Raw genomic sequence first — 26,066 nt, 5'->3', positions numbered from 1 at the left:
TGGTCCATCAAAGTCAGTATTGTCTACTCAGACCAGCAGCAGATCTCCAGGGCCACAGGCAGGGGGGTTTCACATCACTTACTTGCCTAGTCCTTTAACTGGAGATGCTGGGGATTGAACCTGGGACCTTCCGCACGCCAAGCAGATGCTCCACCACTGAGCCACAGCCTCCAGATTGGGGAGCAATCTTGAAGCGATTATATGTATGATGGTACTGAGATTCTGTTGGTGCACTCTTTCCCTAGTGTGCATGTGTACATTTGTAAAACACTACACAAAAAGAGTCATAGAATCATACAGTTGGAAGGGACCACCAGGTGCATCTAGTCCAACCCCCTGCACAATGCAGGGAATTCCAAACTACCCACCCCACACTCCCAGTGACCCATACTCTATGCCCAGAAGATGGCCAAGGCGCCCTCCCTCTCATGATCTGCCTAAGGTCATAGAATCAGCATTGCTGACAGATGGCCATCTAGCCTCTTCTTAAAAACCTCCAGGGAAGGAGAGCCCACCACCTCCCGAGGAAGCCTGTTCCACTGAGGAACCGCTCTAACTGTTAGAAAATTCTTCCTAATGTCTAGACGGAAACTTTTGGATTTAATTTCAACCCGTTGGTTCTGGTCCGACTTTCTGGGGCAACAGAAAACAACTCGGCCCCATCCTCTATATGACACCCCTTCAAGTACTTGATGGTTAGCATACCCCTTCTCAGTCTTCTCCTCTTCAGGCTAAACATACCCAGTCTTAATGCAATCATTCCCATACTTGCATTGAGAAATGTGATCACAGCCTTAAGCCTTTTTTTATTGGGAAGTGGGGCACAGTTGAACTCTGGTCTTGCCGAAGCATTGGGATGACGCCTGGCTTTCTTTCCTGCCAGGCAAGTCTCTCTTCGAGCTGGTGGTGGAACAGTTCGAAGACCTCCTCGTCCGCATCCTCCTCTTGGCGGCCTTCGTTTCGTTCGTAAGTACCCGTGCGGACCTTTGGGTTCGGATCGAGCCAGTGCGTTGTAGCGGTTGCAGCGTCGGAATCCGTGAGAGCTGGGTTTGAATCCCTTCTCGTCCACGAAACTCATGGGGTGACCTTGGCCCAGTGCTTCTCCTAACCCAGCCCACCTCACGGGGTTATCGTGAGGACAGAATGGAGGAAGGGGCAAAGCTCGTATTTTCCACGCTGAAGGAAGGGCAGAATAAAAGTGTGATTGTTCTGTTGATGATGGCTAGGGGCTCAAACCATGTTCTGGATGTTCTTGTTTTAAATTCCAGGCTGGGTTCAGCTGTGGATGAAGGACTGGTCCAAGTCAGTAAAGATTTGGCAGCTAATTGAGATCGCTTCTGCAACTGGTTTTATTCCAGTTCATGGGAGAAATGAAGTTAATTGTTCTGTTATGGTTAATGCCTTGTTATTGTCGAGGGGGTATACACAGTGTCTGGGGGGTACTATTTCAGCTTGCAGGTGAAGGCTTACATAACTGAATGCCCCTCTTTATTTAAAAGAAATCCCTTCCTGCAGAAAACAAGCATGTCAGGGAGAGGGATTCTATACTTGACTTCTGTATGTGCTACTATATGTGTAAAGGGGAATTTTTTGTATCGAGGAACATTCAGTCACATGAGCTGGTAGGGTTGCCAACTTCCGAACGGCTTGAATCTGACTGATGATCTGCCCTGTCTCCTTTGATGTATTTCTCCCTTTGCTGGGTACTTTGCCACTCTTTGTTAATTTCCACTCTTGGATAATTTCAGCGTGTACCTTTGTGACTGTCTCCACACCTGTAACTTATTTTTATGTTAAATGGGGGAGAACTGGATGGGATATTCACCTTTGCAATTCTTTATCCCGTGGGGGAACTAGGCAAGAGGTCTGTAAAACGCTGTGTGTGTGATTTGTGAAACGATTACGCTGGTGAGATAGGGTATTTTTATTTTATTTTACTTAGGGTATTTTTATTTTATTTTACTGATTAGTGTACTAGGTTAGTATCACCGTGCTACTGGTTGCATATGGGAGAGTTTCCACAAGAGGAACCGAGGAAGAATACTGTATTTTCGAAACGAGGATTTCTCGAGAAAAGGCATCGTCGACTTTTTGTTTTGCATACTCTGACCAGCTTTTTCTAATTTGGTTTGTGTGTTTTCAATATACATTTGCACGGCAGCATTTTGCCGGTCTCTGTGTTAATGTATTGTAATTTCTACTGGGTACACAGAGGTGTCAGTTTTCATAACCTCCAGGTACTAGCTGGAGATCTCCTGCTATTACAACTGATCTCCAGCTGATAGAGATCAGTTCCCCTGGAGAAAATGGCTGCTTTGGCAATTGGACTCTATGGCATTGAAGTCCCTCCCCTCCACAAACCCTGCCCTCCTCAGTCTCCCCCCCAGTAACCTCCCACTGGTGGTGAAGAGGGACCTGGCAACCCTAACTGCAGCTCTCAGGAATGGACTCTTAAGGCAATTGAATGTTGCATTGTTGTGAGCTCCTGCAGATATCCTAGATCAAATCCCTGGCGTCTTGCGTCGCAGGTGCTGGGGAGAGACCTTTCTCTGCCGGAGCCTCTGCCCATTGGGGACAGACAATACCAAGCTAGTCTTGCAGCTTTGTGGGGTTGACAGAAGACTGAAGGCTGGTGGGGTTGAAAGGAAACCTGCAGGGGAGGGTTCCTCGATCACTGGTACGTCTGGTGCTTTGCAAGCAGGAGGAACTCCATTGGGATCTCCAGCGGAAGGATTTCAGGCCACAGGTGACATTTTTCTGCTGGCGGCCCTGGAGACATTTCTCTGCCAGGGCGAGGAGACGAGGCTAAGCGAGATGGATCATCCTCCTGCGTTCTGCGCCAATCCCAATCCCAAACGTCTCGAGATTCTTCCCAGACGTTAGTTCTGCATGTCCACGGATTCTATTTTAAGCCACCCATCTGGTCGGCCTCCTGGGATGAGTCAGTCGACTGTGCTGAGCTTCATCTGTGTTTCTCGGGCTTTTGGAGCTCCGCGCCGGCGATCCGTTCCGTGGCATGTGACGTTGAGCTGCCTGCACGCGGTTGGGAGGATGCAACGCTGGGGTTAGAATTTCAACAGGACTTCTGTGAGACCTCCTGCGGGGAAGAAATCAGGGTGGGAACCACCCCTCCCCATCAGCCATCTGTCTCGTCACCCCCATCTGATTTGGGAAAAGCAGAGGGGCGGGGGAGAAGACAGTCACACACATGAATCTAGCATAGGCCCTCTGTTAGGGGCCACTGAATCTATTGAAGTCTGGTCTGATGACCCATAAGAATTTTGTTCTGCTGGATCAGACCAAAGGACCTTCTGCTCCAGCGTTTTGCCAACCACGCATCCCCCAGGCCGTCCACAAGCTGGGCATGAAGAGAACACCCCTTCTCTGTCTCCATCAACTCAGAGACAGTCTCTGAACAGGGAGGTTCCATCCCCAGCTGTCATGACTAATAAGAAGAGTCCTGCTGGCCAGCCATGTGCTTTTAGGATAGACTGACCCTGAACATGGAGTTCCATTCCCAGCTGTCATGGCTAATAAGGTGTGAACAGGCAAAGCGATGGACAGAGTGCTTTCCTTTTGTTTGTCCCCTAACAAACTCCTTAAAGGTAGTGACTCCTTAAAAGTAGAGAAAAGCAGAGTATAAAAACTTATCCTCCTCCTCCTCCTCCTCTTCTTCTCTTCTTGTTCATTGTGTGTTGGATTAGATGACCCTGGAGGTCCCTTCCAACTATGATCTCCTCCTCCTCCTCCTCCTCCTTCTTCTTCCTCCTCTTCCTCTTCTTCTTCCTCTTCCTCCTCCTCTTCCTCCTCTTCTTCTTCTTTGCTGCTGTTGCAGGATCGTACCCTCTTCCTCAAAGGTGGTGTTCCAGGAAGGGCCCACCATGCTCCTAAAAGGTCTTCAAGTGTTAATATTTTTTCACTTTTTGTTTCCTTCTCAAAGTTGGCTCCCATCTTCCTTCCCTTCTGTGTTCACTTTGCCACAGACCTTTCGCTATCTGACGCCTCGTGGCTCATCTCTTCCCACCAGCTTGCTTTGCTTTAAAGAACTGTTCCTCAAGGATGCACTGCCCATGTGCTAACCAACTCCTTTGCAAAACAAGAGGCATGAGTAAATGGAGTGTCGTGGGCCTTGGTGAATCATCCATCTGAATATTTCCCTCGGCAGTAAAGGCATATATATATATGTCCTCGTAGGCTAATAATTCTCACCAAGCTGCCGTTCTGTCCCCAACTTGCCAAATGGGCCTGACTCACTTTAAAGACGCCTGACAGCTGTAGAAAACCAGCATTACAGGCTAAAATCCTTTCCTTGATCTCCTTGTTTTCTACCTGCAGGGATGTTTAAGCATATGAGGCAGCATCGGTGATGCAGGCTGTCTCCCTTTAAGATGCCTGATAACTGAAGGGGAATCAGCATTTCAGAGAGGAGCTAACCTTGCTCTCTTTTCCTTGATATACTACATTTCTACATGCAGGAATTTTTGCGTTTTTATTTTTAAGATTTTTATGCCACATTTCCAGCCGGTTTAGGGTCCTCAAGATGGTGAACAGCCAAAACATTAAAACAAATTTTTACATATTTACCATTTATTGTTACAGCCATTGGCCAGCACAAATTTTTACATATAGAACAATAAAAACATGTTTTTAATTTATGCATTGGGGGCATGTCAGGGAGGGGACTTGGCTAGAATCCTTTCTTGGTGTAGTAGTTTTCTACATGCAGAGATGTGGTATTTATATGGGTGGAGAGAGAAGTCTATCATGCAGTTGCCTTTCTACTTTGAATTAATGCCATCTGCTTTTCTGGATGAGAGGTTTGCAAAGACTGGTAAATAGCTGCATTTGTATTTAGAGGCAAAACATTTTTTTGGGGTAGGATTTCTAGATGGATGCCTAAATTCAGGATGGATATGAAAATATTTTATCTTGCTCATAGGAACAAATATAATTCTCTGCACTGGTGGTGCCGAAGCGTCGAAGGAAAGATGCCATATAAGAAATATTTGAGAGTTTTGTGGGACCATCTGTCCCCCCATCCTTTATTTAGCATAGTTTTTAAGACATCAGATCTCTGCAAAGCACAGTCTTTACCCACCATGAGACAATAATAACAATTGGTAATGTTTCTCCCTTTCCCTATTATTTTTAATTAATTCCCAAGTCGTAATTCGCCAAACAGATGAATCCAGTCACAATTCAGAAATGTTTTTATACAGACGGAAATGGAAAGAGCTGTAACCTGCCAAATAGACCTCAAAAAATATTACCAAATTGTCAGTGATCTATAAATAGAAAATAAGCGACATTTGGAAAGCGTTGCACCAAGCAGATCTGGCTTATCTGCACCAGCTGGAACCGTACTCTCAGACATACCTAAACCTTTGGTGGGTCAATTTGTCAGTATTTGATAGATATAGATATATACACACACACACATTTAAATATAATATGTACTCTATATATGTAAAAAAGAGTTGCGTATCGTAATAAATATAGGAACATAAGGGCCCTGCTGGATCAGATTGGTGGTCCATCTAGTCCAGCATCCTGCCTCATCCTGTAGCCAACCAGTAGTAGAAGAAGAGTCGGTTTTTGTATGCCAACTTTCTCTACCACTTAAGGGAGACTCAAACCGGCTTACAATCCCCTTCCCTTCCCCTCCCCACAACAGACACCCTGTGAGGTAGGTGGGGCTGAGAGGGCTCTAAGAGAGCTGTGACTGGCCCAAGGTCACCCAGCTGTCTTCATGTGTAGGAGTGGGGAAACAAATCCAATTCACCAGATCAGCCTCCTCCGCTCATGTGGAGGAGTGGGGAATCAAACCCGGTTCTCCAGATCAGAGTCCACTGCTCCAAACCACCACTCTTATCCACTACACCAACGGTGGTTTGGAGCGGTGGACTCTTGATCTGGAGAACCGGGTTTGATTCCCCACTCCTCCACATGAGCGGCGGAGGCTGATCTGGTGAATTGGATTTGTTTGCCTACTCCTACACATGAAGCCAGCTAGTGTAGTTGGCAGCTCCAGGTTGGGAAATTCCTGTAGATTTTGGGGCTGGAGCCTGAGGAGGTCAAGGTTTGGGGAGGGAAGGGACTTCAGTTACTCTGTAGAGCCAACAACAGGTCATAGAGGTTGAGGCCTTCCCCTGATGTTGCCTCCTGGCTACGGTTGCCAGGTCCCCCTGGCCACCAGTGTGGGATGGGGGTGTAGGGTTGCCAGATCCAGGCTGGGAAACTCCTGGAGATTTGGGGATGGAGCCTGTGGCGGACAGGTACCTCAGTGGGGTACAATGTCATGGAGGCCACCCTCCAAAGCATCCATTTTCTCCAGGGGAATTGATCTCTGTACTTGGAGATGAGCTGTAATTCCGGGGGGATCCCCAGGTCCAACTTGGAGACTGGCATCCCTACTGGAGTCCACCGCTCCAAACCACCGCTCTTAACCACTACTTATTGTATTGTACTTATTGTTGTTGATTTGCTGTTACCTGCCCTGAGCCCCGCCTTGGCTGGGGGTTGAGGGTGGGATACAAGTCTAAATAAATAAATAAATTTCTGGCACCTCCGTTCCAAGGAGGCAGCAGGTGCTGGAGTTGGTGTGGCAAGAGGATCTTTTTGTGCCCTTAGCGAACTTCTGCTGGTCAAAATAGACAACCCCCTGGCCCAGTGGTCATTGCTCTGTGTGTTCATTTTCAGCCGAGGTTTTTCAGAAGGAAATTGGAAAGCGACATGCCGGTCATTTGCCTTTGCAGGGGTAGGATACACTGGTTGGATTTGCTTAATTTGCAAACGGGGCTCGACGATGCAAAGTGCCTTCTGAAATGGAGGCAAAAGGCATGCAAAAACTTTTTCAAAACTGATAACGCATAGTTAAATTGTTTAACTCCTTGCCCCAGGATGTGGTGATGGCTGCCAACTTGGAAGGCTTTGAGAGGGGAGTGGACGGACATGTTCATGGAGGAGAGGGCTATTCATGGCTGCTAGTCAAAATGGATATTAGTCATGATGCAGACCTGTTCTCTCCAGGATCAGAGGAGCATGCCCATTATATTAGGTGCTGTGGAACACAGGCAGGATAATGCTGCTGCAGCTGTCTTGTTCGTGGGCTTCCAAGGCACCTGGTTGGCCATTGTGTGAACAGGCTGTTGATGGGCCTGGGTCTGATCCAGGATGGCTTTTCTTATGTCCTTATGTCTTATGTCCTTAAAAACGGAACCTTAGCCATGCCTGTGCATGCATCTCACACTCGAGGGAACTGCGTTGCCTGGCGGTCTCTCCCTCTGTGATCTGGCTTTTGAGGGAGTCTGTCCAAAGGACAAACATTAACAAAGCTATTTATTGCGACTAAGTGAAGAATGCCTTGTCCTGAGTAGGCCAGGCTTGCCCAATCCCGTCAGCTGTCAGGAGCTAAGCAGGGTCGGCCATGGTTAATACTTGGATGGGAGACCACCAAGGACGTCCAGGGTCGCTACGCAGAGGCAGGCCATGGCAAAACCACCTCTGAATGTCTCTTGCCTTGAAAACCCTAGGGCAGGGGTGGGGAACCTTTTTTCCACCAAGGGCCATTTGGATATTTATAACATCATTCACGGGCCATACAAAATTATCAACTTAAAAATTAGCCTGCTATATTTGGTCAAACGTTTAGCCAAGAGGCACGACTGGAGATGACTCCGAGTGTCTGCCACATGGTCGGGGCCGGATTGTACAGCCAGCTTCTGCTTACCTCCGCCTGCAGGGATGAAATGAGGACACACTGGCTAAGAACTCGTCCCTGCGCATTCTGGCCCTGCCCCCTTTAACCCCTCCATTGTCGCCACTTCCACCCCCATCCCTCTTTTAGTACAGAGGGAATACGTTTCTCCACGGCCCGGGTGGGAAAGGGTTAACACAGTTTCTTGGGCGGTCCTAGCAGCTCCATAGCTAATGACTCTTCTGCAAGGGGAAAGAAAGTTCCTTTTCTCAGCAAAACAAACTCACATCCGCCTTGAATAGAGGCTATTCCTGTCCGCGGGAGGGGGCGGATCACCAGTCTTAGATCCTTCTTAGCTAGAGATCTGCCAGGACCCACAAAGGGCCGGACCAAATGATTTCACAGGCCTTATATGGCCCCGGGCCTGATGTTCCCCACCCCTGCCCTAGGGGGTTGCCTACAATCTCCTGCAACTTGGCAGCACTTTACACGCACACAAGCGAACAATAACTCCACCGCTCTTGGAACGCAGGGTACCAAATGGCGCCGCTGCTTCTTCCAAAAAGCTGCCACTAGCCCTCCTAGGAAGCACATTGCTGAGACGACACTGTTGTTGTTGTTGTTTTCTACTCAGCCTTTTGGTTTATTTACGGCAATATACTACCTTCATCGGGAGGGAAAGCAACAATATACTACCTTCGTCGGGATGGAACAGCCCAATCTCATCCGATCCCAGAAGCTAAGCAGGGTCAAAACTTGGAAGGGAGACCTCCAAGGAAGACTCTGCAGAGGGAGGCAATGGCAAATCGCCTCTGCTTAATCACTTCCTTTGAAAGCCCCTTGCTGGGGTCACCGTGAGTCGACTGCAACTTGACGTCACTTTGCACACACATTACCTTCATCTCTGTGGTTCTGTCTCACTGACTAGGATATCACATTAGGGTTGATGCGTTTTATGCTCAATTGAATGCATGCTTGCTATTGAGGATGTGATGGCCACTGCTGATTAGACTGCACCATTCTTTCTAGTGAGGGTAGCACAGTTGACATTGTTTCACAACGGGAGGGTTGGCCCCTCCAGATGAGTCTTATACTGCAGTCAGACCATTGTTCTGTTACTGAATGCCTTTGATGAAATCAGGGTCTTAGTTGCGGAGAAGGCTTTCCCGAAACTCCTAGAACCGCAGGCACTGAGTCGGATCCAGAGCAAAATTTCTTCTTGTGCCAGAGCACTTGCGCAAGCGGAAGTGCTAGCAAAAGACCACGCTAACCTCTTGCCCCAAGTCATGCTTATAGTATCCCCACTTGCATTACTGCTTGTGTGAGATCTTTATGCAACCAGTTTCTCGGGATTATAGTTGTGGAGGATTGCATTTTATTTGGGAGTTTGGGCTTGATTAAACCTCCACATTGATTTTAAACGTTTTTCTTTCTCCTAGCTGAAGACAGGATGGAAGGAGGAAGTCAATTGCTTCCAAGCTTTGCCAATTACCAACCATGTTTGGAAATGCTAATGGCCAACCTGGCCAGAGAAATTGTCAGCTTTTCCGAACATGCGCTGGGGAAGGGAAGGAGATTGCCAATTTCCCCAGGAGTGTGCAAGTGTGCTAATCTGTCCCTGTGGTAATCAGTCTCTGGGTTGCAGGAGATGACGGCACTAGGCAGAACCTTAGAACAGCAATGAGAGGAGCTGTGGCTCAGTGGTAGAGCATCTGCTTGACATGCAGAAGGTCCCAGGTTCAGTCCCCAGCACCTCCAGTTGAAAGGATGAGGTAGGAGGTGATGTGAAAGACCTCTGTCTGAGACCCTGGAGAGCCGCTGCCAGTTTGGGTTGACGGTGTTGACCTTGACGAACCACTGGTCTGATTCAGTATATGGCAGCTTCGTGGGACCATGTAACATGGGAAGGCAAGCTGGGAGCCCGGGCCTATTTGATGTGTGGTGGTTAAGAGTGGTGGTTTGGAGCATGACTCTAATCTGGAGAACTGGCTTTGATTCCCCACTTTTCCACATGAGCGGTGGACTCTAATCTGGAAAACCAGGTTCGATTCCCCATTCCTCCACATGAAGCCTGCTGGGGAACCTTGGGCCAGTCACAGTTTTCTCAGAACTCTCTCAGCGCCACCTGCCTCGCAAGTTGTCTGTTGTGGAGAGAGGAAGGGAAGGTGATTGTCAGCCGGTTTGATTCTTCCTTAAGTGGTAGAGAAGGTTGGCATATAAAAACCAACTCTTCTTCTAATTCCTAAAATGGTCAGTTAGTGGCAGTGGTAATGAAAGAGTGAGAGAAAAACCCTCCATGGGTCAGTGGGCTAGGTGAGTGGTGTTTTGTCAGTTGGAGATTTGGGTGACCGCTGGTGCCTTGGAGGGCTGAATGGTGCGCCTTTTGTGGGTCAACGGGGCCGTTGCCACAATAATATATAGGGAGGAAAGCACTAGATGTTGCACACGATCATGCACAAACGGAACTATACTAACTCCGTTTATGTTTCCCCTTGTGCATCAAAGATCGAAGTCCCCGGGAATCTGATCACTCTACATGCAAAACATATGCTTTACTTCTGAGCTTTGGGATCCAGCGCTGGTTTCTCAATCTCTAGCTGCGTATGCCTGTTCTAGATTTTTCGATTTGAAGAAGAAGAAGAAGAGGTTTTTATATGCCGACTTTCTCTACCCTTTAAGGAGACTCAACCCGGCTTACAATCTCCTTCCCTTCCCCTCCCCACAACAGACTCCCTGGGAGGTAGGTGGGGCTGAGAGAGCTCTAAGAGAACTGTGACTAGCCTAAGGTCACCCAGCTGGCTTCATGTATGTGTGTGTAAAGTGCCGTCAAGTCGCAGCCGACTTATGGCGACCCCTTTTTTGGGGTTTTCATGGCAAGAGACTAACAGAGGTGGTTTGCCAGTGCCTTCCTCTGCACAGCAACCCTGGTATTCCTTGGTGGTTACCCATCCAAATACTAACCAGGGCTGACCCTGCTTAGCTTCTGAGATCTGACGAGATCAGGCTAGCCTGGGCCATCCAGGTCAGGGCAGCTTCATGTATAGGAGTGGGGAAACCAACCCGGTTCTCCAGATTAGAGTCTGCTGCTCATGTGGATGACTGGGGAATCAAACCCGGTTCTCCAGATTAGAGTCCGCCACTCATGTGGAGGAGCGAGGAATCAAACCCTGTTCTCCAGATTAGAGTCCGCTCCTCCTAACCACTACACCATGCTGGCTCTTGTCATTTGCCTTTTGTAAGGGGTTGTGTTTCTGAGAATAGAGAACGCTTGTTCCCTCAGTTGACTTTTAGGGTCATATTAATCTGAACAAGGAAGTATGGATTTCCTACAGTATCCAAAATCTCAAATGAAAACACTATACAGAGCCATGTTTATGTGTTTCATCTCTTGTGAAGAGTGTGCTTTATACATGCTTGCCATTTCTGGTCCTCCAAGAGACGTGGATAAACCAGCCAAAATATGTATTCAGAGATTGACAATCAAAGCTGAGACTTTTGACAGTTTCTCCCAATAAACTGAATCTTACATAGAATAATAGTCAGTTGTGGGTTTTTTCACTGCAGGAGCTTAACCTTTGAATAAAAGAGGCATTACTCTTGGTGGGTTTCCTTTCCTCCGCCCCCCTCCCATTGTTTTCTTGTTAAAGTCAATTACTTAATCTGATAACATGAAAACAAAGAGAGCTGAATGGCTCCCTCTGCATTAAATAGCACCTGTACAAATTGGTCTGTTCCTTTTCTAAACGTGCCATTAAAACAACAGGGACCAGTTCCTTTTGGCTGTGGAGTTGGCTTTCTACCAGCACAACAAGAATTAAGCTTTTGCGGCTGTCCACAGAAGATCCCCAGGCAGAATTTGGCCCGAGAACAAAATAAAGAAAGAGAGACAGAGAGAGAAATAACGAAGAAACAATAATTTGGTGACAATTATTTTCAGGTCTCCGTCTCGCTAGCAAACATGAGGCTGAGGGCTGGGTTTTGGGGAAGCTCGGGGTAATTGTACATCCGCCTGGGGAAAGTACTTGGGCGACGGAGTTTGGCCTGCCTTCCACCGCCTCCCACTTATTTATGTGAGCCAATTTTTAATCCTCAATTTTCAAATTACCTTTTCAAAGCTTTAGCGCGCAACCGATGGGCAGCAGCAGTGACGAGATGTGTGCCTGGTGCGCGGCTGGAGTTGCGCCATGTAAAGTCGTGTGCTGCGGCACTCAGCCTCTGCTGCGAGGGGGTACCTTAGTGGCCTAATTCAGATGTGTGAGCAGCTCAGAAGCCTTTGCACAGACCGCCTTCCCCTACAGCCACGGTGCCACACAGGCAGGGTTGCCAACCTTTGGGGGTGGGGGGTGGAGATCTCCTGGAATTACAACTGATCTCCAGACTACAATGATCAGAAAAAGAAGAAGAGTTGGTTTTTATATGCCGACTTTCTCTACCACTTAAGGGAGACTCAAACCGGCTTACAATCACCTCCCTCCCCACAACATACACCCTGTGAGGTAGGTGGGGTTGAGAGAGGGTGACTTGCCCAAGGACGCCCAGCTGGCTTTGTGTGTAGGAGTGGGGAAACAAATCCAGTTCACCAGATTAGCCATCGCCGCTCATGTGGAGGAATGGGGAATTGAACCTGGTTCTCCAGATCAGAGTCCACCGCTCCAAACCACCGCTCTTAACCACTACACCATGCTGGCTCTCAGTTGCCCTAGAGAAAATGGCGGCTTTGGAGGATGACATTATACTCTACGGCAAAGCTTCTTAAACTGTGGGTTGCGACCCTCTTATGGGGTCGTGTAACCGAATGTGGGGGTCGCAAAACATTTGGCAACAGTATGCAAATTTCTTTTCATCTTTAATAAATGGTAAAATTAAATGTATACTAAAGAATTGTTGTAAAATAAATTTATTTATGATTTATTGTCAGTTAATGTTTGATTTGTATACCTATTTTATATACCTATATATCAGGGGTTGCGTAAACATTTATCGGGCGAAAAGGAGTCGTGAGTGGAAAAAGGTTAAGAAGCACTGCTCTATGGCATTATACCCGGCTAGGGTTGCCAACCTCCTGGTGGTCAAAACAATTATACAATGAATTACTGTGAATATGAACTTGGTTTGGGAAAAATTGAAGGTTACTCTTTACTCTGATCCAGAATGTAATATTTGTAATATTTTATATGAAATGAAGTTTTGAAATGAGATTGATATTAGGATCAGAATATATAAACGAAGGATTGTAACACTTTATTAAGAGGCAGACGGAGGTGGTGGGGAAGTCAATTTATTTGTTATGTTCACTTATAATGTAGACAACAATTAACAAAATAGTGCTCTTGACATTACTTTTAAACTGTTGTCAAAATGATGAAGAATTTATATTTTGAAAAATAAATAAAATTTATTTTTTAAAAAAAACAATTATACACTTGAGCTGCCAATGTGGCATTGGTAAAGAATATTGCAGCCACTATGGCTAAACTCCCATCTCCTAAAAATAGTATAAATCACAGCTTTGATTGGTTATTAAACTCACTGAGTTGTATTTTGGTTATTACATTCATTGAGTTGTATTTTACACAGTCACTCAGTTTACATTCACTGAATTGTATTTAACATAGTCACTCAAATTTATATGTACAGATGGCAGCTTATGGTGTGTGTGTGTGTGTGTGTGTGTGTGTGTGTGTGTGTGTTAAGTGCCGTCAAGTCGCTTCCGACTAATGGCGACCCTATGAATGAAAGTCCTCCAAAATGTCCTAACTTTGACAGCCTTGCTCAGATCTTGCAAATTGAAGGCTGTGGCTTCCTTTATTGAGTCAATCCATCTTTTGTTGGGTCTTCCTCTTTTCCTGCTGCCCTCAACTTTTCCTAGCATGACTGTCTTTTCCAGTGACTCTTGTCGTCTCATGATGTGACCAAAATACGACAGCCTCACTTTAGTCATTTTAGCTTCTAGGGTCAGTTCAGGCTTGATTTGATCTATAACCCACTGATTTGTTTTTTTGGCAGTCCATGGGTATCCGTAACCCTCTCCTCCAACACCACATTTCAAAGGAATCTATTTTCTTCCTATCAGCTTTCTTCACTCTCCAGCTTTCACACCCATACATAGTAATTGGGAATACAGCTTGTGGTACAGAATATAGCTTATGGTACAGATCCACATACATATAAATATAAAGTGGATTGTGGTTCCAATCAAGATTGAACAGTTCAAACTATAGTAAACTGGTGGTAGCTAGAGATCTACTATTACGACTGATCTCCAGTCGTGTTATTCGGTTATTCTGAGGTCCAGCTTCAGCTGAGAACCCCCTCCCCCAGAAATAGATTGAAATTTAACTGGCATTTGCATTTATTTTTAAAAATTCCTGTGAGCCTAGTTGTTGTTTTTTAAAGCAAGATAAAAATATAACAAAGGCAATAAGGTGTGTGTATGCAAAGTAGCGGTAGCTGCCAAGCGAAGCAGTAAAATAGCCCACCCCTTTGATTCTTGAAGGAAGGGGCTAAAATGTTTTATTTTGGATCTTCATGCCCTGCTTTTCTCTTCTTTGGAGACCGGAAGCAGCTTTACAGCGTCGTGCTCGCTATTTCATCCTCACAACCACCCTGTAAGGTAGGCTAGGCTGAGAATGTGGGACTGGCCCAAGGTCATCCAGCAACCTTTCATGGCAGGGTGGGGAGCGGAGCCTGGGTCTCGCTTGTCTTGATCCAGCATTCTGTGCCTGTGTGTGTGTAAGTGCCATCAAGTCGTTTCCGACTCACGGCGATCCTATGAATCAGTGCCCTCCAGAACATCCTGTTGTTAACAGCCTCGCTTAGGTCTTACAAACTGAAGGCCGTGCCTTCCTTTATGGAGTCAATCCATCTCATGTTGGGCTTTCTTCTTTTCCTGCTGCCTTCAACTTTTCCTAGCATGATCGTCTTTTCCAGTGACTCTTGTCTTCACATAATATGACCAAAGTGCGACAGCCTCAGTTTAGTCATTCTAGCTTCTAGGGAGAGTTCAGGCTTGATTTTATCTAGAACCCACTTATATGGGAGGGGGAGGGGAATGGCAGTCCACGGTCATCCGTAACGCTCTAAGGTCTTCCATGCAGGGCTGTTTCACTCGCCGTCACCAATCCAATGATTTCGGGTCTTTGCGCTGATTATGCATGCTGCTTCCGACCGTCGGAGGTCGCCTCGCTCTCCCCCACCTTTCCCCACATTTAGCCCTCGTTTTCAAATTCAAGATAAAACAGGTCCCTGAAAAGGTCGGAAATGGCGTGCATAATCAACACAAAGACCCGGAGTCGTCGGAGGGGTGTCGGCGAGTGAAACAGCCATGCATAAAAGACCTAACGCTGTTCTTTTGAATGTCCAACCCCGAGAGCCAATATGATGACCTTCTAAAAGACACAGGTGAACCATCCACCTGGACTTGCATCCGACGTGTTCACCGGATCCCGCTACGCCAGAACACCTTGCAATTAAAACCAGGGCTTGGTTTTAATTGCTGTAAATTGCTTGGACAGAGGGCTGGGCTGTCTTTTTCCACCGAAGGGAATGAAATCGCCCAGCCCCTCCCTAAAGTCAACATGGGAGGGGAATCAGATTGGGTCGGTAGGCCAGTGCCTGGAGGGCTGCTTGGCGTTCCTCTCCCTTTGGCATGATCGCTGGCAGCTTGGCACATGCGAACAGCGTGGCCAGGTTGGGTCAACGGGTGTGGGTCGATCGCCAGCTGGCATTGAAATCACCTCAATAGGATGCCTTCAGCACCAGTGGCCTTTGCAAACTAAGGGGCAGCAATTAAAATAGGCAGATGTCAATGTCGAACTAGTGAGTAATACCACTTCTGGAGTTATTGATGTGTGGGCTAGAGTTTCTCCAACTAATTTTGGGGAAAGATCTCCTTTTAATCTTCCTCTGCTGTGTGGACTTTCTCAAGCCCTGCCGATAATCTGTTCCACAGGCGAGAAGATGGAGTTTTAGTATTTATTAACTTGCTTCATTTATACCCCACCTTTCTCCACTGTAGGGAACCAAAGTGGCTTACATCCTTCGCCTTTCCTCCATTTTATCCTCACAACAACCCTGTGAGGTAGGCTAGGCTGAGAGTACGCAACTGGCCAAAGATCACCCAGTGAGCTTTCATGGCAGAGTGGGAATTCAAACTTAGGCCTTCCAAATCCTAGTCCGATACTCTAACCACTACACCACACAGGGGTGGACTGGCCCAGTGGAAGGGGTCACCCTGAGTTGGTTGTGACTCGACAGCACCTTCTACGATATAATGAAATGGATGTTGTGTTTACGATGTTGTGCTAGTTGCCCATTTTTCTGTTGGATAAGGGGAACAGAGTTGCTTTCTTTACTCTCTTTCTTGCTTCTGCAGGTCTTGGCGTGGTTTGAGGAAGGCGAAGAAACCACAACGGCTTTTGTGGAACCCGTTGTCATCATCATGATCCTCATTGCCAATGCTGTGGTTGGAGTTTGGCAGGTACAGTGTGACCCTATGTTCCCTTCCTGTGGGGCTGACCTTGATTCCTTCACTACTGATTGGCGGTCAGAGGATATTCTCAGGCTTTTCTACACTGGGTTTTTGATGCAGCTAAAGTTGAATGGAGGAGCCCCGTGGCGCAGAGTGGTAAAGCTGCAGTACTGCAGTCCAAGCTCTGCTCACGACTTGAGTTCAATCCCGGCAGAAGTCGGTTTCAGGTAGCATGCTCAAGGTTTACTCAGCCTTCCATCCTTCCGAGGTCGGTAAAATGAGTACCCATCTCGCTGTAAAGGGAAGATGACTGGGGAAGGCGCTGGCAAACCACCCCGTAAACAAAGTCTGCCTAGTAAACATCGGGATGTGACGTCACCTCATGGGTCAGGAATTACCGGTGCTTGCACAGGGGACCTTTACCTTACTTAAAGTTGAACGGCATCATTTTCTACCCCCGCTCCTTACAGATTGTATCATTTTAGGTCCTTGCTCTCCTGGGTTCCCACCCCCCCACCCAAGTTTTTTTCTGGTGGGCCACTATCCTGGAAGACTTGACCTGGATAGCCCAGGTTAGCCTGATCTTGTCAGATGTTGGAGGCTAAGCAGAGTCAGCTCTGGATAGTATTTGGATGGGAAACCACCAAGGATTACCAGGGTCGCAATGCAGAGGCTGGCAATAGCAAGCTACCTCTGAACGTCTGTTGCCTTGAGAACCCTATGGAGGTGCCATAAGTCGGCTGTGACTTAACGGCAAAAAGCTGCTGACAGTGTGGATCAGAGCTCAGTGGTTAGGGTTGCCAGGTCCCTCTTCACCACCAGCAAAGGAGGGATTTCAGTGCCATAGAGTCCAATTGCCAAAACAGTCATTTCCTCCAGGTGAACTGATCTCTATTGGCTGGAGATCAATTGTAATAGCGGGAGATCTTCAGCTAGTACCTGGAGGTTAGTAATCAGAAGAGGCTACAAATGCTCAACAGGGAGGTAGAACTCAAGCAAAATTAGCACAAGCACAAAGGCCAAATATCTGGCACATAAACTCCACACTTGGGATAAGGCTGATGATCTGTATTGTCAAAAGACAACCATGCAACCACAGTTTACATGAAACAAGATATACATATAAGCTCATACAATTAACATGGAATGCGAAGCGTTTAACATGTCAAAAAAGCAACGGAGCATTTAAAATGCAATGGGCTTCCGGTACATTTCCCATTTCATGAACGGCTTTGTCAAGGTTCAAATTCTTCCGTATGCTTGAGAATTCACTTAGACAAAGATGTACCAGTCCCCTGAATCTCCAGTTAAAGTCTTAGGGAGCTGATGATGTGAAAGGCTTCCAGCTGAAACCCTGCAAAGCCTCTGCCAGTCAGAGTAGACAATACTGACCTTGACAGACCAAGGGTCTGACTGAGTAGAAGGCAGCGTCATGTATTCATGCGAAAAAGGAAACCTTGGGTGGACTATTTTTCTCTCTCTCTCAAATAGGACTGAGATGGAAGGAGAAACTCATTTCCAATAAACACTGAGCGTGCAAGCCTTCATTTTATTCCGCTGCAGGAATCAATGGTGGGGGGGGAAACTCCTTTCCGTTTGGAACAGGGAAAAATATAACCCCCCACATTTTCCTTTGTGGAGTAGTGATTAGGCTGGACTTGGGCCAGGGTCACTCAGGTTCAAGTCCCAACTCAGACATAAGAAAATCAACATAAGAACATAAGAAAAGCCCTGCTGGATCAGACCCAGACCCATCGAGTCCAGCAGTCTGTTCACACAGTGGCCAACCAGGTGCCTCTAGGAAGCCCACAAACAAGATGCCTGCAGTAGCACCATCCTGCCTGTGTTCCACAGCACCTAACAGAATAGGCATGCCCCTCTGATCCTGGAGAGAATGGGTATGCATCATGACTAGTATTCCTTTTGACTAGTAGCCATGGTTAGCCCTCTCCTCCATGAATATGTCCACTCCCCTCTTAAAGCCTTCCAGGTTGGTAGCCATCACAAGTATCTCCAAGTGTGATCATGGGCCTGCCACTCTACCTACTTCACAGGATCATTGCAAAGATTAAAAAAAGAGGAGGAAGTCACTGCGTATGCACCCTGCCAACACTTTAAAAAAGCTGGCTTCTCTTTGCACTGTTTGCAGGAAAGAAACGCCGAGAGTGCCATTGAAGCCTTGAAAGAGTATGAACCGGAGATGGGGAAAGTGATCAGGGCCGATAGGAACGGCGTCCAAAGGATCCGAGCTCGAGACATTGTCCCGGGTGACATTGTGGAAGTGGCAGGTATGATACCAAAGGTTCTTGTAGGTTATCCGGGCTGTGTAACCGTGGTCTTGGAATTTTCTTTCCTGACGTTTCGCCAGCAACTGTGGCAGGCATCTTCAGAGTAGTAACACTGAAGGACAGTGTCTCTGTCCTTCAGTGTTACCAAAGGTTTGCTAGCTTCCTCTCTAGTTTTCCTCTCTCTTTTGGACTCTGTTTTTGATTGTGAAATCCTAGGACTGGGGACCTATTGTTTGATACTCTGGAAAATGTGGTATGGGTACAGTAAGTCATTTGTTTTTTCGTTGTCCATCATTTGAGGTTGATAGACAGAGACTGGTTGAGTCATTTGATAATGGAAAGAAGGCACTCCCCCTTCCTGCATTTTTTAAAATAACAAACAAATCAGAGATTATGAAGATCGCAAAATGTATATATATATTGGCTGCCTATTTTGAAGGATAAGGGGAATATATTAAATATTTTGGCCTTTGTGCTTTAGCGTGGTCCTGCTTACGACCTATTGGTCATTTGAGCAGATTCATTAAAGAAAGTAATGCTGTACTTATTGATGCTGCTGTCATAATAATAGTCTGAGCAGAAGTGTGAAGAACCACACCACTGGTGCGTCCGCAATACCTTTGCGTGTCCGCAGTCAAGCATCTTCCACAGAGACCTGTCATGATCGGATTCTTTCTTTTTACTGTTTTAAACTCATATACCCTTGATTGACCAAATAGGGCCTTTGGGGCAGGAGGAAATTAAAAATCCCAACTTTAAAACTAAAAGGCAAATCAAAGCATCACAAACAGATGCTAGCCGTCACGGGTGAAATGAGTACAACAGAGAAAACGGCGTGCCAAAAATAATTGGCTGAGCAAAGCTGATGAACAAGACGGATGTAAAATAGCATTGAAAGGCGTAAGGATTTATTTATTTACCATCTTGGAATATTTATACACCACCTTTCAGCTGTATCAGTTCCCAGAGCAGCTTTGAATAAAACAATTGACAATTAAAACAATTCCAAGTCTAAATCGAAGGATCAACCTAGTCCAGTGGTCGGCAAACTCATTAGTCAACAGAGTCAAATATCAACAGTACAATGATTGAGATTTCTTTTGAGAACCAAATTTCTTAAACTTAAACTATATAGGTAGGTACACTGTTTATATGTTCAACATTGAACACTGACCTTTTAGGGGAGGGGCCGTGGCTCAGCAGTAGAGCAACTGCTTGGCATGCAGAAGGTCCCAGGTTCAATCCCCGGCTTCCCCCGTTAAAGGGATTAGGCAAGTAGGTGATGCAAAAGACCTCAGCCTGAGATCCTGCCAGTCTGAGTAGACAATACTGACTTCCGATTCAGTAGAAGGCACCTTTATGAGTTGATGGATCATTTCCGTTCCCACACCCCGCAACACTTTGACAAGTTTCAGCCCCAAAAATAATTCACTGAGTGCACGGGAGGTTTTGCCTTGGCTTTGCTGCTCCGTAGATGCACATCTTCCCCCATGCGCGTCCTCCAAACTCAAAATTAAGCCCCCCTGCAGAGTTTTGAGAATTTGGATGGGGGGAAATGTGCATCTTTGTGTGTGTGTGCGTGTGTGTTAAGTGCCAGCCCGGCTGCGGCGAGGGAGAACATAAGAACATAAGAAAAGCCCTGCTGGATCAGACCAAGGCCCATCAAGTCCAGCAGTCTGTTCACACAGTGGCCAACCAGGTGCCTCTAGGAAGCCCCCAAACAAGACTGACTGCAGCAGCATTGTCCTTCCTCTGTGTTCCACTGCACCTAGTATAATAGGTATGCTCCTCTGACAGTAGAGACAATAGGGATGCGTCAGGACTAGTATTCATTTTAGATCATAAGAAAGGCCCCGCTGGATCAAACCCAGGCCCATCCAGTCCAGCAGTCTGTTCACACAGTGGCCAACCAGGTGCCTCTAGGAAGCCCACAAGCAAGACGACTGCAGCAGCAGCACCACCCTGCCTGTGTTCCACAGCACCTAACGTAATAGGCATGCAAACGTCATAGGCAACCTGTGGCGACCCCTTGGGTTTTCAAGGCAAGCGACGTGCAGAGGTTGTTTGCCATTGCCTGCCTCTGTGACCCTGGACTTCTTTGGTGGCCTCCTAGCCAAGTCCGAACCAGGGCCGACCCTGCTTAGCTTCTGAGATCCGGCCAACCCGGATCCGGCCAGGTCAGGCCCCACACCCAACCAACCCCGCGAAATGTTCGCAGCCTTCTCCATCTCCAAAATGACCCTGCAGGGAGGGCCTCCAGTCTAAACCCATTGGCTCCCTTCCCTCCAAGCCCGCTGATTCCCATGACGGCTCTCATTGTTCGTTTCCTCCCTCCGCGCCATCCCCGGTAGAGGGTCACCGCCGGGCTTCCTCCACCGGGGGGGGGGGGGAAATAAAACAGGGGGGGGAATAAAACAAAAATCACCATTACATTGATGGCATGACGTCATTTCCAGTTCGAACCCAGAAATGATGTCATGACACTCTAGAATCCAGTGGAAGCTCTAGCAGAAACTCTGTGGTAAAACTATAGAGTTTCCACAGAATCTTAGAGCAACATGACATCACATCCAAGTTTGCCCCAGAATTGATGTGATGCTGTTGACACAACAGCGTCCCCAATGTTTCTGCCCTCCCAATCTCCCACTGGGTGCCACCCTACTTCGGGATGACTCTCTAGGCTGCCTCAACTAGTATCTGTGGGTTTTGTCTGGGAGGATTCCTAGAGCTTCACTTTGTGGATGCCATTTTTTCTCCTACTACCCAATTCTTCCAGGGGGCAGAAAATAGAGGCTGGAGGCAGATGATTCCCTACCTCTGGTGGTTAAATGGGAGGTCAAGCTTGACATTAGGTTGTCATTGTGTCTGAGTGTCATAAGTCAACCTGCTGAGGCTTCCTCGGACAAAGAGGACCTCGAAGCAGAGGAAGGCAGTGGAACAAAGCAGCCGCAGCAGGCTGAACAACCACAGGCAGAAGGGGCCTCCCTGTGTCTACAGCCGCCCAGTGCAGGGGACTTACCTGTGTCAGAAGCTCAGCCTCAGGCGGTGCTGCCAGAAAGTCCTCCAGAGCCACTGGGGCAGAGACGCACAAGACTCAGGGCTACATGATCAGAGAAGAAGTGCCGGACTACAAGCTCGGTGAGGGACACTCACAGGCGACTGTAATGAGGCTAACGGGCTTTACCAGGCAGAGAATGCTGAGTCATGGTAAAGCACAGCAGCTGATCCACTTCAGGGCTATTTAAGCAGGCCACCATGGCTGACTCATTGTGGGAACAACTTGTTACCGCTGCATGGTGACTGTGAACTCGCTGTTTCTGAGACCATGTGACTCTGACCCTGGACTAGACCCTGGCCCCTCACTTGGATTACGCTTTTGGTACTGCTGCTTGGGACCTGAACCTAGAGACAACCCGGCATTTGACTTGGACCGCTCCTGACCATGCCTCACGCCTCTGGCTTTTAGACCTGCTGCTGTACAGGACACTGAGGGTCATTTGCCACTGGTGCTGCTGCTGGATTGCATTTTCCAGCAATGCAGTTGACAACACTTTTACAGCAGTTTTGCAGCACTGGGGTTTGCCAAGAGAAATCTTGTTTTTATGCAATGATTGGATTGAGCCTAGAAGGAGTGGGAAGACAGAGGGGATCTTTATCTGTGAGCGTGGGGTGGCTCTTAGCAGCCCTGCTGCCAAATTGCAGAAGCGTTGCATTGATTTGATAGTCTGTTTTCAACATAACGATTTTTAGATAATAAGGCAGCATAGTTGCTTACTGTCAACTGATAATCAATTCAGTCTCTTGAGCTGGAAAAAGGTGAAGCCAGAAGTTAGTCTGACAGAAGGTTCTGCTTCATTGACTAGCCGATAAGGGCCAAGCATCTCTTTTTATATAAAAACAACAACAACAATTATATTCAGCCTTTCTGGAATACTTTTGAAGTGGCTTACAATAAAATCCTAAAACAACTATTTATAGCCAACATTTAAGAACATCCCCCTCCCCTGGCCTGATAAAGCCAGAGAACAAATAAGGACGTGTGAAGAAGAAGATAAAAACAGTTGCAGATGAAGACCAACACCAAACAAAACCGCCATTTTTCATATCCAGTATATCAAAACAAGATAACACTTTGAAAGAACAGTACACCAAATGCTTCATCATTGAATTCTGTCAATTGTTTTTAGAGTATTAACTAGATACATAAATTACGAAGATGATACATTTAGCTTTGGTTTTTAACAGAGGATATCTGTATTATTATTAGGGAAATTATTAGTTTGTACTTGTGAAATGTCTATAAAAATGAAATATAACATATCTTATTGTAAAAAAGAGAACTAACACGGGGCATTAATAGACAGTCTCAGAAATTACAGGGTGTACTTCAAGTTAAATTGATTTCAGATGTATGTTTACAGTGTACTGATTAAACTTGCATACAGAAATATAATCTCGCCCCTCTTTCCCTATTACTTTTCCTTTCTGTACCCTGAAAAATTAAATAAAATATATTTTTAAAAAGATAAAAACAGTTAACCCGGTGCTAAACCATTCGTAGACGACCTGAATAGGGACCGTGAGCTGGGATTAGACCGTCGTGAGACAGGTTAGTTTTACCCTACTGATGATGTGTGTGATAAAAACAGTTGCAGATGAAGACCAACACCAAACAAAACCACCATTTTTCATATCCAGTATATCAAAACAAGATAAAACTTTGAAAGAACAGTACACAAAATGGGGGCCCTTTTTTCAATCTGGTCCGAATACCCACCCAAAATGGATGGTATTAACACAACTTCTAAAACTCAAATCTGGGAGACTGGGGGGTGGGGGGCATGAGGGGGCTGCCATTGTTGATGGTGTGACATCTCTTCTGGGGACGACAACCCGGAAGTGATGTCACATCTCTGTAAGAATCGCCAGAAACTCTATAGTAAGGTAAAACCACAGAGTTTCAGGAGATTCCTAGATGACCCATGTTACTTACAGGGTCCGTCCCCCCTGGAAGTGATGTCATGCCATTGGTATCACTTGCCAGTTGCAGTGGCCAATGTTGTACACCCACATTGAAGCCTGGTCTCAGCAAGTGTCTGGTCTAATATCTCAGGAAAGCTCACAGATTAGTCATGGTGTTGGTAGCACAGAACCGCCTGGGACTAAGGTACCTCAAGGATCATGTCCTCCCATGTAAATCTACCTGAATGCTTGGGTCATTCAGGTGCTTCTGCTCTTCACAAATTCTGTGGCATGTGACCCTGGCTGTCTGAGATGCAGAGAAGGTGAAACATTCTTGGTGGCAGCTTTGAGATTATGGAACTCCTGTCCTTGGGAAGCCCAACCTGCTTCTTCACCACTGGTGTTTAAGAGGCATGGGAGAACGATTTGTTTCTGAGAAATTTTGGGGGTGTTGGGTAATATAAAGTATAAGTTACTGTTGACGCTGCTTTTGCTGCTTTTGCTGTTTTTATAACTGAAGTTTGCTTGGTTCACTTCTGTACCCTACTGTGATTTTAGCTGGCATCAGCCACTTGGTAGGATCAGATGGGATCTTTCTTCCGATTGCAGTTACCTTTTCATTGTTTACAATGACCTCTCTGCCAGCCCCACTTCGGGAGCATATGCATCATCATCCACATTTCAACCACAGGGCTGCAAAACCTTTCCCTGCGAGCATGTTCTTCAGCAGCGTGGAATCGGCTTGCCTTCCACTCCTGGTGGATTTCAGATGTGGACGCTTCTGACACGTGTCCCTTTTTCTCTGTTGCAGTTGGCGACAAAGTGCCCGCTGACATCAGGATCATCGAGATCAAATCTACGACGCTGCGGGTTGACCAGTCCATTCTTACTGGTAAGTGTGGTCTAGAAAGCGCAAGAGGAACATCGGTGGGGTCAGGTTCAGAAGGGTGGCCTATTTTGTTGCCATTAAAGGGGCAGAGCCTTGTGGCACCTTAAAATTATCTCTCATTCTCTCTCTCTCTCTCTCTCTCTCGATGGATGGATAGATGGATAGAACATAAGAAGACCCCACTGGATCAGCCTATTGGCACCTTAAAATTATGTGTGTGTGTGTACATATATATATATGTGTGTGTGTGTGTGTGTGTGTGTGTGTGTTCTCTCTCTCTTTCTCTCTCTCTCTCCCCTCTCCCCTCCCTTCTGGATAGATAGATAGAGATATATAGAACATAAGAAGACCCCACTGAATCAGCTTATTGTTCCATCTAGTCCAGCATCCTGTATCACACAGTGGCCAACCAGTTGCTCTGGAGGGCTAATAAACAGAGCATAGAGGTGGAGGCCTTTCCCTGCTGTTGCCTCCTGGCACTGGGACTCAGATGTGTACTACCTCTGAACGTGGAGATTCCCTTTAGTCATGATGGCTAGTAGTCGTTTGGTAAAGATGTATTTCCTTTTGTCCATCCTGAATCTACTGCCCATCAGCTTAATTGAAAGCCTTCAAGTTCTAGCATTTTGGGAGAGGGAGAAAAAAGTTATATCTATCTACTCTCTCTACCCCATGTATAATTTTATAAACCTCTATCATGTTCCCCCTTAGTCGTCTCTTTTCTAAACTGAAAAGTCTCAGACTCTTCAGCTTTTCCTCATAGGAAAGTTGTTCCAGGCCCCTAATATATTATAATTGACTCGTAACAGACTCTGGTCTATTCCATTTGAGGCCTGGACATCAGTAGGATTCTGCCAGTATCTGTAGAAGGGAGTTACTTGGGTTAAGGAAGACATTGTTGGGCATAGTAACTGGTTACCAGTTATCTAGCTGAGAAGTCCTCAGTTCAAATTTCACAAACTTCTCTTTCTTGTTCTCTGTACAACTGGAGTAAGAAGTAACATCTCTCCTCCCAATTTTTGTAGGTGAATCTGTGTCGATTGTTAAGCACACAGACCCCATTCCGGACCCCCGAGCCGTCAACCAGGATAAAAAGAACATGCTGTTTTCTGTAAGTATTCTCATGCCTGCCCTTTTTTCTTAGCGGTGGGGCTGCCTCGGAAACAGTTATGTAGATCAAGCCATTCCAACTTTCACCATGTGCGAGTTCATGGGATCATGCAACTAAGATGAGTGTTGAGCACAATTGGAATTTGACCCCTGGGAGTGGGGTGTGTCTACATGTGCGGGGGAATCCTGAAATGGTGGACTGGACTGTAACGCTTCGAGCTGCAGATGGGTTTGTCATGTTTCAGTGGTTTCCTCCATGTTAAAAAGTAGCACATTGGATGAAAGGTAATAGGCCAGGGGTCCCCAGCATGGCCTGGTGCCCAACAAGTGCTTTTAGAAAGTGGGCATGGCCAGGTGGAGCTTTTGCCAGCAAGGTTTCTGATTTACCTTTGGAGATATGATTAGCTGTGCAGAGGTTTTTAAATAAAGTTGCTTCGGCAGCAGCTGCCACCACAACACAAGGATCTCCACTTTGTGACTGAAGGTAAGCTGCAGCAGGCACATTGTGGCTGGCTCCGCCTCCTTTGGCAGCCATTTTATGGCAGCCATTGTGTGGCCTGCACCTACTATGCTGCATCAAAATTCCAAAGGTGCCTGCATGATCAAAAAGGTTGGGGACCTCTGTACTTGGCCAACTTATTACCTGCAGTG

General features: G+C 46.6%; 1 protein-coding gene across 1 annotated transcript in view; it reads left to right on the top strand.

Annotated features, from left to right (window-relative positions):
- Window positions 1-887: 887 nt before the first annotated feature.
- Window positions 888-26,066, top strand: part of ATP2A3 (ATPase sarcoplasmic/endoplasmic reticulum Ca2+ transporting 3) — a 74,385-nt gene continuing 49,206 nt past the window's right edge. The window contains exons 1-5 of the mRNA XM_056865641.1: window positions 888-966; window positions 16,071-16,175; window positions 18,316-18,454; window positions 24,228-24,308; window positions 25,331-25,416. Of these exons, the coding sequence (XP_056721619.1) occupies window positions 16,137-16,175; window positions 18,316-18,454; window positions 24,228-24,308; window positions 25,331-25,416 (345 nt within the window). The 5' untranslated portion in view covers window positions 888-966; window positions 16,071-16,136. The remainder of the gene's footprint in view (window positions 967-16,070; window positions 16,176-18,315; window positions 18,455-24,227; window positions 24,309-25,330; window positions 25,417-26,066) is intronic.

This window comes from Euleptes europaea, chromosome 19 (assembly GCF_029931775.1).
Source record: "Euleptes europaea isolate rEulEur1 chromosome 19, rEulEur1.hap1, whole genome shotgun sequence".
Taxonomy (NCBI): Eukaryota; Metazoa; Chordata; class Lepidosauria; order Squamata; family Sphaerodactylidae; genus Euleptes; species Euleptes europaea.
This window is presented reverse-complemented; position numbering and strand designations above follow the sequence as displayed.